The sequence below is a fragment of the Neoarius graeffei genome, chromosome 26 (assembly GCF_027579695.1).
Source record: "Neoarius graeffei isolate fNeoGra1 chromosome 26, fNeoGra1.pri, whole genome shotgun sequence".
NCBI lineage: Eukaryota > Metazoa > Chordata > Actinopteri > Siluriformes > Ariidae > Neoarius > Neoarius graeffei.
In genome coordinates, this window is record NC_083594.1 from 43,005,662 (window position 1) to 43,018,300 (window position 12,639).

Here is a 12,639-nt window from a genome sequence, read left to right on the forward strand (position 1 = left end):
AGGTGGGTTTGGCGTAAAAAGAAGGATGGCTGTAATGAAAAGAACCCCATCCCAACTGTAAAATATGGTGGATGTTTTTCCTCCAAAGGCCCTGGAAACCTTGTTCGGGTCCATGACATCATGAACCAGGACATTTTAAATCAAGAATTGGCTGCCTCTGTCAGGAAACTAAAACTGGGTCGTCATTGGATCTTCCAGCAGGACAATGATACAAAGCATATATCCATCCAGCCATTATTTGTAGCCACTTATCCTGTACAAGGTCGCAGGCAAGCTGGAGCCTATCCCAGAGGTGGGGTACACCCTGGACAAGTTGCCAGATCATCGCAGGGCTGACACATAGAGACAAACAACCATTCACACTCACATTCACACCTACGGTCAACTTAGAGCCAGCAATTAGCCTAACCTGCATGTCGTTGGACTGTGGGGGAAACCCACCCAGAGGAAACCCACACAGACATGGGGAGAACATGCAAACTCCACACAGAAAGGCCCTCATTGGCTGCTGGGCTCAAACCCAGGACCTTCTTGCTGTGAGGCAACCGTGATAACCACTACACCACCGTGACGCCCAACCTATAACCTGTACAATTCAATTGAAAAACAAACAAATCTGTGAGGGGAAAAACATAAAAAAATTAAAAATGTATAATAAGCTGGCTGCATAAGTGTGCACACTCTTAAACTAATACTTTGTTATTTAGTCTTTATGGGTAGGTGTCTATCAGCCTGCTACATCTAGACTTGGCGATATTTGCCCACTCTTCTTTGCAAAGGCGCTACAAATCTGTCAGATTGCGAGGGCATCTCTTGTGCACAGCGCTCTTCAGGTCACCCCACAGATTTTCAATTGGATTTAGGTCTGGGCTTTGGCTGGGCCATTCCAAAACATTAATTTTCTTCTGGTGAAGCCATTCTTTTGTTGATTTTGATGGATGCTTGGGGTCATTGTCGTGCTGAAAGATGAAATTCCTCTTCATCTTCAGCTTTCTAGTAGACACCTGGAGGTTTTGGGACAAAAGTTGGTATTTAGAACTGTTCATAATTCCCTCCACCTTGACTAAAGCCCCTGTTCCAGCTGAAGAAAAACAACCCCAAAACATGATGATGCCACCACCATGCTTCACCGTGGGTACGGTGTTCTTTTGGTAATGCACAGTGTTGTTTTTGTGCCAAACATACCTTTTGGAATTGTGGCCAAAAAGTTCCACCTTGGTTTCATCAGACCATAACACATTTTCCCACGTTTTTAGAAGAGTTGATGTATTTTTTTTTATTTTTCTGCAAAATTTAGATGTTTTTCTTTGTAAGAAAAGGCTTCTGTACAGTGTTGCTGTAGGCCTCTTGGCAGCCTCCCTGACCAGTTTTCGTCTTGTCTTTTTATCAATTATGGCGTGACGTCCAGTTCTCGGTAATGTCACTGTTGTCCCATATTTTCTCCACTTCTTGATGACTGTCTTCACTGTGCTCCATGGTATATCTAATGCCATGTAAATTTTTTGTACCCTTCTCCTGACTGATACCTTTCAACAATGAGATCCCTTTGATGCTTTGTAAGCTCTCTGTGAACCCTGGCTTATGCTGGAAGATGCAACTGAGTAAATGTCTGAACTTTATTTGGGGTTAATCAGAGTAATTTTAACTAATGGCAGGTGTGAACCCAAAAAGACTGAATGCTGTAATTAAATCAAAAGGTGCTTCAACAAAGTATTAGTTTAAGGGTGTACATACTTATGCAACCAGCTGATGTATTTTTTTTTATGTTTTCCCCCCTAACAGATTTGTTAGTTTTTCAACTGAATTGTACAGTATATAGGTCACATTAAAGGTGGGAAAAGTTTTGAAATTATTTTTCATGGTCTCAGTTTTTTACATCAGAAAAACCTATCATTTTAATGGGGTGTGTACACTTTTTATATCCACTGTATGTCCAACTCAACACTAAAATGGCTCACTGTCCACATATATTAAAGGTCAGTGCACTGTAAAAGCACACATGTATGAACATAGAAATGTTAAATGTTTCCATTACAAATTAAGTGTTATAGATATCAGCTTATCAGATTAGAAAAGTGATTATAATTCTGCAGCACGTCTGCCTCTGGCATTAAGTAAATAAAAGGTAAATGTGTAATCAAAGATAACACAAGAATATCTTAAAAACCTTGAGAGTCTAAATTACTACCCTTAAACTATTATTTTCTATTATATTTTGATCATGGTTATAAGTCATGTACGACAAGATGGAGTGGAATAACTTTGATTATATCCACATTCACTGGATTTTGAGAAACAGACCATTTTTATTTTTAGCAAATTCAATAAATAAAAACTTTATACAAAACGTCCAACAAAATCATTTCCGCTCAACAAACAGGAGAAATGACAGTAGCAATTTATGAAAAATGCTCAAATAATAATTCTTGAAAGATAAAAAAGATATGTTCTTACCATCAAATACTTTTATTCCATATTTTGTTGCCTTTTTTTTTGGTCTTATTGGGGGGCTTGTTTTTCAGTAGAGTGTTTATTTCATCCTTGGTTGGTTCAGCAACATGCTCTGCCATTTGGTATTTCTCTACTCACAGTATATGAGCTGATATCCTAGCCGTAGAGTAGACAATCAGAGCGCGCAATTGCTCATATCCAGTGAATGTGGATAGAAATAAACACACACACACACACGCACATGTATAGGGCCTGTACATCTTTTGGTATGTACGAGGTTAGCTGACTGGGCACCTCTGCTGGTCATGCTGACAAGTGATGATGAAATCTGGTCTTATCATTCACTACAGTCTGATTACTTGACCACTTCTGATACATGCTGAGATTTTCCAATTGCTTTGACAGGGCCATGTGTTTTCAAGCCTACAGACATATGGCAGCTGCTGTTATTGCATCCATGTAAATATGTAAGTCAATCTTTATAATTATTGATCTCTCCCATCCATTATTTATATCTTGTGTGCACGATCGGTCATTTGTGTAATCATGTCAGATTATGATGAACCAATTACAAGTACACCAAAGAAAAGAAAGCATGTGCATTCTAAAATGAAGTCCAATAAAGAGTGGCCTTTTGCATTTCTGTGTATACAGCCTGAGAAAGATCAGCCAGGCAAAGCTTTCTGCACATTGAGTATATATTATTTTTAATAACTTATTTACAAGATCTAGAGTGATCACAGCAAGAAGGTTCTGGGTTCAAGCTCAGTGGCCGACAGGGGCCTTTATCCCCAGGCTTGCTCACTGGGGATAGAATAGGGACAAAATTAGCTCATGTTTTAAGTTGTTCAAATTCTGTAAAGCTGCTTTGTGACAATGTTTATTGTTAAAAGCGCTATACAAATAAACTTGACTTGACTTTCTGTGTGGAGTTTGCATGTTCACCCCGTGTCTGCGTGGGTTTCCTCTGGGTGCTCCGGATTCCCCCGCAGTTCAAAGACATGCGGTAAGGTTAACATGGGGCTTGAGCAAGGCACCTAACCCCCAACTGCTCCCCGGGCACTGTAGCATAGCTGCCCACTGTTCTGGGTATGTGTGTGTGCTCATTGCTCACTTGTGTGTGCATGTGTGTGTTCACTGCTTCAGATGGGTTAAATGCAGGGGTTAAATTTTATTGTGTGCTTAAGTCTGTGCTTGAGTGTAAAAATGACAAATAAAGGCTTCTTGGCTTCTTAATTCTGAAGATCACAAAAATCTCATCTCATTATCTGTAGATGCTTTATCCTGTTCTACAGGGTCGCAGGCAAGCTGGAGCCTATCCCAGCTGACTACGGGCGAAAGGCGGGGTACACCCTGAACAAGTCGCCAGGTCATCACAGGGTTGACACATAGACACAGACAACCATTCACACTCACAACTACGGTCAATTTAGAGTCACCAATTAACCTAACCTGCATGTCTTTGGACTGTGGGGGAAACCGGAACACCCGGAGGAAACCCACGCGGACACGGGGAGAACATGCAAACTCCGCACAGAAAGGCCCTCGCCGGCCACGGGGCTCGAACCCGGACCTTCTTGCTGTGAGGCGACAGCGCTAATCATTACACCACCATGCCACCTAAGATCACAAAAATGTGCCTGGAAATAGCTGAGAAGCCATCTCCAGGCATCTAAAGCCCTTCAGCTTCCGGGGCCCTAAGGCAGACCCCGGACCCCCAGCCACATTGTCATTTGGACAGGCTGAAATTTGAACAGACAGACAACATTTCAGACATGTCTGTCCTGTGACAGTCTGCTTAAAATTCCTTATTTCTGACACTGGGGATGGACCTTGAAACGATTTGATTGGATTGGAAAAAACGGAAATGATCAGAGGAAAGTGGCCAGATTGGTTTGATCTGCCAGGAAGGATTATAATAACTCATAGCAACTCTTTACACTCATGGTGAGCAGAAAAGCATAATTACGGGAGGTAGGAAGAGTAGAAAATAACATTAAAAGTATATTGGAATGTGGAGACAATGTGCAGGGTAAAAGAGGACTACAGGACTAGACAAACGGATTTAAATGAATAAAAACGGAGGGAGATTGCATTATAATGCAAAGAAGAAGGAAAACAGGACTGATATGGAAACTTGACAACCCTGACAAGTAGGAACCACTCCAATACAGAAGATGGCAGTAGCGCAGCACCCAGGATGCAAGCTGCCATAAAAACCCAAAGAAGAAGGAGATCTCACATTGCTTGACAAAAAGAACAATGATAAAAAGTTTATTTTACATCCACAAGTAATAAAAAGCTATATAGGAAATAATTATTGCAATTTTGTTCAAATCTACACAGATGTTTCAAAGAATACAACTAATTGAATTAGTATCTCATTCATAGTCCCAGAATTTAATATTAGAAGTTTGAAACGAAATCAGTGATGGACTATCTATATATACGGGGGAGATGCTGGCAATTTTGTTCGCACTACAGTGGATGGAAGACGTGAGACCACTGAGAGCAGTAATATGCTCCGATTCCAGAACTTCATTAACTAGCTTGAAGTACCATCATTCAGAGAGCAGACCAGACAGACACAAACGTCGTTCTGATTTCAGACCAACCCACCACCAATGTCTAAGATACTGATCTGAGTCGAATTTGTGTTTTTATCAGTTACCTCCATATTTTTGTGAGTTCAATTGGCAGTGCTTTATGGACGATACACGCTCATTAAACTATAAAGCACGGTATTGCTCAGTGCTAATTTATCACCTACACCTGCCATGAAGCTCACGTAGTATTGATGCATAAAGTTACAGTTATTGTCTGCGATAGACCAGAGGACCATATTTAACCCCTCATCATTGCAATGTTCATTTTCTGACATCAGGACTGCAGATAGATGGATATTTTTGCTTGGCAGGTTGTGCTGCATCACTCGATACACAGTAACCCCCACTAACATGCCGCTCCCATTTACTGTCAGTGCCTCTGTTGTGTTGAGAATGCTCCACTACCCAAATAATATCATCCATTCATCCATTATCCGTAACCCCTTACCCTGTACAGTGTCGTGGGCAAGCTGGAGCCTATCCCAGCTGACTATGGGTGAGAGGCGGGGTACACCCTGGACAAGTCACCAGATCATCACAGGGCTGACACATAGACACAGACAACCATTCACACTCACATTCACACCTACGGTCAATTTTGAGCCACCAATTAACCTAACGTGCATGTCTTTGGTCTGTGGGAGAAACTGGAGCACCTGGAGGAAACCCACACAGACACGGGAGAACATGCAAACTCCACATAGAAAGACCCTCGTCGGCCACTGGGCTTGAACCCAGAACCTTCTCACTGTGAGGCGACAGTGCTAACCACTATCCCACCATACCGCCCAATAATGTCAGTTACAATCAGTAACTGTTTACCTACAAATACCCCTACAGAATATAGGTTTATTTAAAAAAAACACACACACAACCTGACAGCTGAGTGTATAAAAGAACATCAATAAAAATTCCCCTAACTTGAGACTCTCATTGTATTAGTAAGGAATCAAATATAACAGCTTTACCTCTGTTAAGTGCTGATAGAGACTCCTTCCATAAATGTTGAATAAATGTATCCAAGCTTCATCATTGCAATGATTATACATTTTCTTTGCTCAATAAAAAAAAAAGTTTACTGTACAAAAATCAGTGTGGAAACTGTTACTATCAATACTATATTAAACAGAGTGCATCTGTGAGTTGCCTTTCAGGTGGAAATACTTTCAGAGCCATGTCTTTATTCAGTGAATCAAAACTGAACAATCTGATCATATTCAACAAGAGAATTTTATAACGTTAAAAATACAATTAATCATAAAACATCCCATATTCACTCATGAATTTTAAAACAAAAGCACTCTAATAGTACTCATTTGTCACCATAAACTCAATCTGATACAGTTCTTATCTGTGACGCTGTACTGTTTTTACTCAGAACTAACAGTCATGTCTTTCCTTTTTCTACACTCACCGGCCACTTTAATAGGAACTTGTTCTTGCTTCTAAGATTCCTGTTCTTGGCTGCAGGAGTGGAGCCCAATGTGGTCTTCTGCTGTTGCATGCGGAGATGATTTTCTGCTCACCACAGTTGTAAAGAGTTGTTATATCCTTTCTGGCAGCTCGAACCAATCTGGCCATTTTCCTCTGACCCCTCTTATCAACAAGGCATTTGTTTCCACCCACAGAACTGTCACTCACTCAGTGTTTTTTGTTTTTCGCACCATTCTGTGTAGAGACTGTTGTGTGTGAAAACCCCAGGAGGTCAGCAGTTTCTGAAATACTCAAACTAATCCGTCTGGCTCAAACCAACACCCATGCCACAGTGAAAGTCACACTTTGAGATCATAATTTTTCCCATTCTGATCTTTGAAGTAAACATGAACTGAAGCTCTTGATTTGTATCTGCATGGTGCTGTCTGCTGTCAAGGGACTGGCTGATTAAAGAACTGCATAATACAGCAGGGGGATGGATGTACCTAATAAAGTGGCCAGTGAGTGTATACTGTATGTCAAGCTTCTACAACTATTTGACTTCCTTCACATGCCCGTCCCTCCCCACCACGGGCGATTGCTCTAAGACAACGAGGGAGACTCAGCCTCCTCTAAAAATGACGAATATTGTGTAGGATGAATTGCGCTAGGCTTATGTTATAGCTGACCTTATAACATTTGCTATTTCAGATCCAGAATCATAGAAATATATGTGCTCAACCCAACTACAGTGCGAAATCATTCCGTTATAACTTTCCCCAGTTCGCCTAATGTGTGTGTGAGTTTTTCCCCCTCGTGACAGCGCGATGCAGCCCAGCCTCAGTGGACTTCAATGGCATTTGGGAGCTATGTGCTTTTCAATATCAAAATGCAAGATGGTTATTGGACAAATACTGCGAAAACGCCCGTCCACAGAGTCCCACGGGCTCCCAGCCTCACAGTGGGAGGGACATGGCAAAGCTTTCCGCGAGACTGGTGATTGGTGAAAGCGGCCGGATATTTTCTTTGATTGACAGTTCGTTTCAAATATAGACAGGCAGCGGTGAATCTCAGTTCAGTCCCATGTGGATTCGCAAGTGCTGTGGTGTATTGTAAGAGATCAGCTTACATTTCGATTTCATTCATTACATATGGTTTCTCCCAGCTTTTTTAGTTTGTATATATTTTCATTGTAAATAAAGTGTAAATATAGTGTTGTCAAGTTTGCTATCTTAGTTCCAGAAATTTTGTTTATTTGAGTGACTGAACTTGAACTTGAGGGGGCTAGTCAGCTAGCAAGAAAGCTGCACACGGATGTCAAGCATTGCTGATTTAATTTTGGCGAAGCCATTTGCCAGTCTTCCTTTTGAGGAAAAAATTAAAATTAAAGAGCAGGGTAGACCAACGCCTCAAATTGACTTGGTGAAAAAGGTAGGGAATAATACTTGTTCCTTTCAGCTCTCCTGGTACGAGAAAGTGAATTGGCTAACAGCAAGTGACCCACATCAACAACAGTAAATGGGCTACTTTAGTAATATGTCATGGATGGACCAAAAATATAGAATCTATTTAAAATGTTTATGCTGAGTATATTATATTGGAATATATTTTTTTCTGGATATGAATTAAACACAGCTACAATTTGGAAAACATTTTTAAACAAAAACACAGCCAAGAACATTTCACACTACAGACCTGGATTAAAAGTGAAGGGTTATCAAAATTGTCAATAAAACATTTCTCAGTCAAAATAAGTAAAATATAGGGAAAGTGTCATTGAATGAAATGTGTGGCACCCAGCTCTATGTTTGGCTCCCCGAGGTCAGTACTTGTGCCTATTCCAGAACACTCTGCTGTTACTGCTGAGGTTCCTGACAAAGAGCTGCTTTCAATAATGATCAATTTTTAAACAACATGCCACAATTTTAAAATATAAAATGTTAAAATATACCCCCCCCCCCCCCCAACACCACCATCATGTATATTGGACAGTAGGCTAATGGGCCAAAATAAGCTGTTATTTCACAGTTTGTGACCCTGCCAACAATCAGCCAGATCAGAGGCAAGAGTATGGGCAAAATTGATGTTTTTTCTTTTAAAATCTGGAAATATTGTAACCAACCAGCCTCCCCTGTTTGAAAGACTACCAGCCGCCACTGCTCCCCACCCACCCATTTCTGGAATGGATGAATGTTTTGAATTTATAGTGTTAAAATTGAGAGTTTTAAGTGATTACATGCTTTAGTTTTGAATTTAGTGTAATTTTTGTTCAGAATAATTAGCATTTCAGTGTGTTTTTTTTTTTTTTATTTGCATTGGATAGGACCGACAGTAGATCTGACACCAAGTCCTCCTTCAGAATCTGAACTCGAGACTCTTGAGTGTATGCATACAAGTATTGATTTTGTTGACCAGTATGTTTGATCACCGTTAAAAGCTTTGGTAGAAAAAAAAATGATATTGCAAGCACTGTAAGACTCCTTTTATAACGTGGGTTGTGCTGCACTCCTCTCTACAGCACAGCTTAATCTGATGGCAGTGAGAGGCAAGTAATAGACATTTGATTAGAATATGTATTGTATACACACTAAACAGGACACCTAACTATCAGTAACAACATTGGCGTTCTGGTGAATCATCATACCAGTCGTTAATCCCATGATCTGCAAAGTCAAAACATGGTGATGCTGAGCTAGCTGGATAATGCTTACTAGCTAGCTACAACACAAGGTCTTGTTGAAGTGGAAACATGCATCTTTGTTATTGTCTGAGCTTGCAGCTCATTCAGGCCTGCTGTGTGCAGCTCTGAAGCAGATAGCTAACCAGCTTTTCAGTCTGACTTATAGCAGCTTGAGACATGGACATTTTTTTCCCTGACTCAGCAGATGAAACCACACATACAATGTAAGTTTGCTGGCTTATCTTTGTTTCAGAATATAGATTAACATGACTAAAAAGCAATCAGACCAATCAGGACAAGAGCAGCTTATGGGGATTCAGATTTATAGACTTGGATTTAATAGTTGTAGGAGGTGCAAGAGCCAACGCAGTTCTCATAGGAGTAGTAGGTGCAAGAGCTAACGCAGCTCTCAAAGTACTTGCTGGGCAGCAAAGTAGGAAGAAGCTGAGCAACCTAAAAAAGAAAAAGCATCAGATAAATGGATGGTTCTCTCTCTCTCATTATATATATATATATATATATATATATATATATATATATATATATACACATACACACACACACACACAATATATACAGTACACACTTTACTATATATATATATATATATATATATATATATATATATATATATATATATATATATATATATATATATATAGGGGCAGCACGGTGGTGTAGTGGTTAGCGCTGTTGCCTCACAGCAAGAAGGTCCGGGTTCGAGCCCAGTGGCCAGCGAGGGCCTTTCTGTGCGGAGTTTGCATGTTCTCCCCGTGTCTGTGTGGGTTTCCTCCGGGTGCTCCGGTTTCTCCCACAGTCCAAAGACATGCAGGTTAGGTTAACTGGTGACTCTAAATTGACTGTAGGTGTGAGTGTGAATGGTTGTCTGTGTCTATGTGTCAGCCCTGTGATGACCTGGCGACTTGTCCAGGGTGTACCCTGCCTTTCGCCCGTTGTCAGCTGGGATAGGCTCCAGCTTGCCTGCGACCCTGTAGAAGGATAAAGCGGCTAGAGATAATGAGAATGAGATGATATATATATATATATATTCTTAACTAGATTCAAGTTAGAATATATGTAGAACCCAGGTCATGGGTACAGGAGTTGCAGCAACAGGGTTTATTCATGCAGTAAATTTACTCTAACTGGCAAAATACTTGGACTTGTCCAACTCACTCTGGCCAGTTCCCAGGCCACTCTTGATGGTGTTGATCAAAGGGTATTTGCCCTGTTTGCAGAAGGTGCCAGTGAAGTCATCCAGGTCCAGAGACCACACCATCGCACCTCCAAAGTTGTTTTCCTTCAACCAGTTAAGCTATAGGATTTTGAAAGAATAACAGAACAACTCACTATAGTTACATGCACAAAATATTCTGAAAAAGACTATGTGACATGAAAATGAGTGCTCCACTAATCTTCCCATATCGATGCAGCTGTCCTTACTCCGCTTAATGTAAAACACTACCATGTTGGTTTAAGTACAATGCACAGAGCTGATCATAAACAGGCACGAGGCCATGTATCAAACTGCTATAAAAACCCCAACTGAGACGCATATTCCAAATACACTGTATACACGCTCAAAAAATGCTAAAACCCGAAAAATGTCAGCAGATGCAACGTCTTAATCGGAAAATGCTAAATTTGAAAAAAGGACAAATTCTGAATATCCAAATGGAATATGCTGTTTGCATGACCTGTATCAAATTCCAAATATTAGTGTGCATATAAACATACTGGGGCAGCATGGTGGTGAAGTGATTAGCACTGTCACCTCACAGCAAGAAGGTTCTGGGTTTGAGCCCAATGGCTGACAGGGGCCTTTCTGTGTGGAGTTTGCATGTTCTCCCCATGTCTGTGTGGGTTTCCTCCGGGTGCTCCGGTTTCCCCCACAGTCCAAAGACATGCAGGTTAGGATAATTGGTGGCTCTAAATTGTCCATAGGTCTGAGTGTGAATGTCTGTCTCTATGTGTCAGTTCTGTGATGATCTGGCGACTTGTTCAGGGTGTACCCCACCTCTCACCCATAGTCAGCTGGGATAGGCTCTAGCTTTCCTGTGACCCTGCACAGGATAAGCAGGTATGTATGTATGTATGTATGGATGGATGGATGGATGGATGGATGGATAAACATACTAAGTACTCTAGATGCAGAGCCATGTACTTACAAACCATTTATGGTCCAAAACTTCCTTTGGCCAATCTACAGACATTTAGAGCCTTGTGAATAGAAAATACCTTGATCTGGAAGCTCTTGATGTTGTCATAGCCAACCCAAACATTCTGACTGTTGTAGGCATATGGCACATCCTGAGGGGTATCCCAAGCCTGAGTGGCTCCTTGAGACAGGAAGTTACAGATCTGGAAAGAAAGGATTGAATTAAAATGTGAGATCAAGCCAGAATTATGACTGTAGGATAGAATGTCAAAGTAAATTACAAGGTATCTTGATCCTCACCTCATAGTAAGCCCAGAATCCAGCTTGTCTGGTGTAAGGTCCAGCAGGTCCAGGTCCAGCAGTGGGAGCTCCCACACCAGTGTTGGCAGAGCTAGCCAGCTTGAAGGTGTGTCCATAGGTGGGGAATCCAACAAGAAGCTTCTCAGCAGGAGCACCATTGCTCTTCCAGTAGTTCATAGCATAGTTCTGAAGTGGTGGAGAAAGGAATTTAGATCTCACCAGAAATCAGACATTATTTACTGGGTTTGATATTGAGGTACACTTACCACATTCAAGTAAGATCCCTGGTCAGATGGTCCAGCATACAGAGGGCTGTTCTCACCAGTCTGGTGCTCCCAAGACCCATAGAAATCATAGGTCATGACATGGAAGTAGTCCAGGACCCTGTGAAAGACAGATATAGAGGTCAGCTTACAGGAGAAACTGTTGATTCTCTGTCAAAATTACTAAAAGGACTCTATACGAACTGGCCAATCTGAGTGATCTGGTATCCAGAGTCGATGGTAGCTTTGCCAGCAGAGACTGCAGCAGTCAACAAAAGACGAGGACGGTTGGTCTGTTTGCCCTCAGCCACAAAGGCAGCCATCATTTCCTATTAGAAGCAGATGTGGCAAGATCAGTAAGCAGATAGAAAGGAGAGTAAAAACAGTCTCTTGTGAGATTGGTAAAGTGAGAGATAACTGTTGGGTGGAAACTAACACAAAATGACTATAAATTAGAAAGGGATATAAATTTGTATTACATTACATGGTATTTAGCAGATGCTCTTATACAGAGTGACATACAATGAGTGCAAAAGTCAGGTACACAAAGTGCTGAACTTCTAGACAAGAAAGTTCTAGTGCCAACTGAACAAGTGACAAAATAATACTTAGGGTAATATTCTGTTGAAGTACCAATTCTCACCAAATAGCCAAGGAAACAAACCAACCATACAAAGTACAACTAAATAGAGAACTCAAATAGCTAACTCCAGGCTGGAGAGTACACAGCCTGGGTTGGTCTAGACCAGGGCTTTTCAAAGTGTGGGG

General features: G+C 41.1%; 1 protein-coding gene across 10 annotated transcripts in view; it reads right to left on the minus strand.

Moving 5' to 3' along the window:
* Positions 1-12,639, minus strand: part of LOC132874239 (acidic mammalian chitinase-like) — a 173,922-nt gene that overhangs the window by 86,221 nt on the left and 75,062 nt on the right. For 8 of the 10 annotated variants that reach the window (XM_060910235.1, XM_060910233.1, XM_060910232.1 and 5 more), the window contains 5 exons: positions 12,076-12,200; positions 11,875-11,992; positions 11,609-11,794; positions 11,389-11,511; positions 10,327-10,465 (listed from right to left, as the gene is read on the minus strand). In XM_060910235.1, coding sequence (XP_060766218.1) covers positions 10,327-10,465; positions 11,389-11,511; positions 11,609-11,794; positions 11,875-11,992; positions 12,076-12,200 — 691 coding nt within the window. Of the gene's footprint in view, positions 1-3,365; positions 3,406-9,465; positions 9,604-10,326; positions 10,466-11,388; positions 11,512-11,608; positions 11,795-11,874; positions 11,993-12,075; positions 12,201-12,639 lie in introns of those variants that run through there. The other 2 variants (XM_060910240.1, XM_060910236.1) reach the window with 2 other exon arrangements.